This window comes from Clytia hemisphaerica, unplaced genomic scaffold (genome assembly GCF_902728285.1).
Source record: "Clytia hemisphaerica strain Z4C2 unplaced genomic scaffold, Clytia hemisphaerica genome assembly, whole genome shotgun sequence".
Lineage (NCBI taxonomy): Eukaryota > Metazoa > Cnidaria > Hydrozoa > Leptothecata > Clytiidae > Clytia > Clytia hemisphaerica.
The window spans coordinates 14,309-17,034 of record NW_027103816.1 but is presented as its reverse complement, the minus strand read 5'-3'; the positions used below and the strand labels follow the sequence as shown (position 1 = coordinate 17,034).

Here is a 2,726-nt window from a genome sequence, read left to right as displayed (position 1 = left end):
GCACATCCTGATGTACTAGGCAAATATATATAGTATGAAAATAAAGTGTTTTCTCCTGTCAGATCTACAAACAACAAAGAATGGCCGAATTCTTTTTCCTCTTAGAGAGACGATGTTATAATGAAAGGGTAATTAGTCCTCTCTTTATATATATATATAAAATTTTACTATTTCCTATTCCTAGAAAATAAGGACAGAGAGCCCTTTAAGAAGACTCTCTGTCTATCTTGCATTTTTCTTTGCAATAGCCAGTCCACAAAACTTTTCAATCGAACAATTCTCATTTTTAATTACTTGATCGAGTAAAGTCAAAGAAATTCTACCACGTTTGCAATTTTTATCATCATTAAACATTAACAATTTACTCAAGCGACCAGAAGGCATTCTCACAACATGAGCTGCGTAGTTTCGTTGTTGTTGTTTGATAAAAACATTAACATCTGAGGTACCACATATAGTGTGGAGTTGGTTGTTGCTAATGACGTATCGAAAATCATTATTGACCTCATCTACATAACGAAATCCACCTCTGACCATTCTCCTCAAAAACTTCCTATAGGTGACATCGAGGCGGTCGTACTGGAGAGACGTTAAGTTCCAGTTCTGATGACATGAATACGTTAACCGGCTCCTGACGAAACTGTTGAGGAAGAAGATACGAACACGTAGGTTGATTTGGAAGTTTTGTAGCAGGTTAGACATTTGGGCGAATTTTACAATTGCAAGTTGAATTCGTTGATTGACTTCTGCTTCCCCTGTGTTTGGTTGATGGTGATTAAGGACAGCACCAAGATATTTGAATTCTTTGACATTTTTGAGTTGCTCTTCACGAAGACATATGATAGAATCGTGATATTGTTCTTGATTGATGGTCATTGTTTCGGTTTTCGAGACATTGATTGTCAAACCAAAGGCAGTGAAAGTTAAATCCAAAAGCTCTGTTGCAGCACTGATACCCTCGAGTGAAAGTAGAAAGAGGACGATGTCATCAGCATATCCACACCAAGAGAGAGTCGTTTCTCCCCAAGTTCTTATACCATTTGCTCTCATCTCGGATCTTTCTGCACGAGAGTGTGCTTGTGGGTTGACTCAATATTTGTGTTTGAAGAACTTGATTCGGTTATCATCTTTACATAACAAAATAACATACAATAACAAAAGAAAAAGGCTTTCCTTACCGAGTGACAGAGGATTTGACCAAAAATGAAAGACAGATAATTAAAGAATGGTGTAAGGAAGCCGAAAAAATGAATGCTAAAATCAAGGAAGACAACACAAAATGGAAAGTCCGGGGGAGCCCGCGAAAAAAACTCTATTTCAAAAAGATCATTGTAAAAAGTACGAGCGGTTTATAGAGGCCCATGTGTCTTCACGGTGGCCTGCAAACCTGTAAAGCTTTATTATTATTATTATTATTGTTATTATTTGAGAGATATTTTGATAATGTTTCGATAATGCACTATTTATAAAAGTTTTCCTTCTATCGAAGATAGATTAGGTACACTTTTTCTATTATAATATTAGAACAAGAACTAAAAAATAAGAAAAATTTAATATTAAGTCTCGATGGAATATCTTAGTAAACAATTTTGTAAATATCTTAATAAGAGAGATTCACCTTTACTTACCGAGAAATTTTTCAAAGTCTTGCAAAACTATCATTTTGCATTTCTGAAAAATTTGTCGCTTTCCAAGGCGTCTCATGGAAAACCAAAGTAATTTAGGTGAGACTTAGCAAATAGAATCCGGTTTGATTCGATAAAACTTAGGTATAACAAGAGAAATTTTTAATGTATTAATTATTATCGTTCAGGCTAGATTTAGGATGTGAGAATCTGAGTGGATCTGAAATTATCAATCCATGAAAATCAAAATAAAATCGTCGAAAATCGTAATTAAATAAAATGTTGAAAATATTTTATAAACATGGTATTGAGACCGCTTACGCCCTAGAGGTAGTGATATAGGTTTATCGGTGTCAGGAAAATTGACCCCGAGAAAACTGCCCCCCGGAAAACTGCCCCCCGGAAAACGGCCCCCCAGAAAATTGCCCCCCAGGAAAATTGCCCCCCAGAAAATTGCCCCCTAGAAAATTGCCCCCTAGGAAAATTGCCCCCCAGAAAATTGCCCCCTATTTTTCCATTTTTCGAAACTAAATCTAACTCAATTTTCAACATTTGGGAGATTTTGGATTACGCAATTTTACGTGATCGCGTCTTAACGGATTAAGAGATCTAGAATATTTTGGGGCTATATTTTGGTCCAACGGTTGCAGGTTGCAGCCGTAATTTTCATTAAGTTGACGCTTTTTATAAGAAATAATGTGGTTTAACCATGGAATACAGAGAAAGCGTTTTCTCTGTTTAGCGATAGTCAATTTCAATGTGTTTTATACAAAAACATTGAATCATCAAATGAATTAAGATTCTAAATTCTTAATTCTTAAAGAAAAAAGACGCCTCAAAAACGACTTTTACAAGTTTTGTATGAGGTGGAGAAAGATAGTCGAGTAATAAAATCACTTTCAAAAAAATCTTTCCCCATTTCTTAACCCTAAGCGCCCTATCCGTGCTATCTTAAGCTAAGGGAACTAATTTTTACTAACTCGCCAAAATAAGTTCCCACCAAAATTAAAATTTCAGTTTTCTTGGCTAAATAACACCTGAAATTCAACAAAGTTGCTCAAAATAAGATGAAATAGAACAGATTTGCGCTGTCATTCGCTA

At 35.3% G+C, this 2,726-nt stretch overlaps 1 protein-coding gene across 1 annotated transcript; it reads right to left on the bottom strand.

Moving 5' to 3' along the window:
• Nucleotides 1-222: 222 nt before the first annotated feature.
• Nucleotides 223-1,050, bottom strand: LOC136806642 (uncharacterized). Its single transcript, XM_067063227.1, has one exon. The coding sequence runs from the start codon at nucleotides 1,048-1,050 to the stop codon at nucleotides 223-225; it is 828 nt and encodes a 275-aa protein (XP_066919328.1).
• Between the last annotated feature and the right edge of the window lie 1,676 nt (nucleotides 1,051-2,726).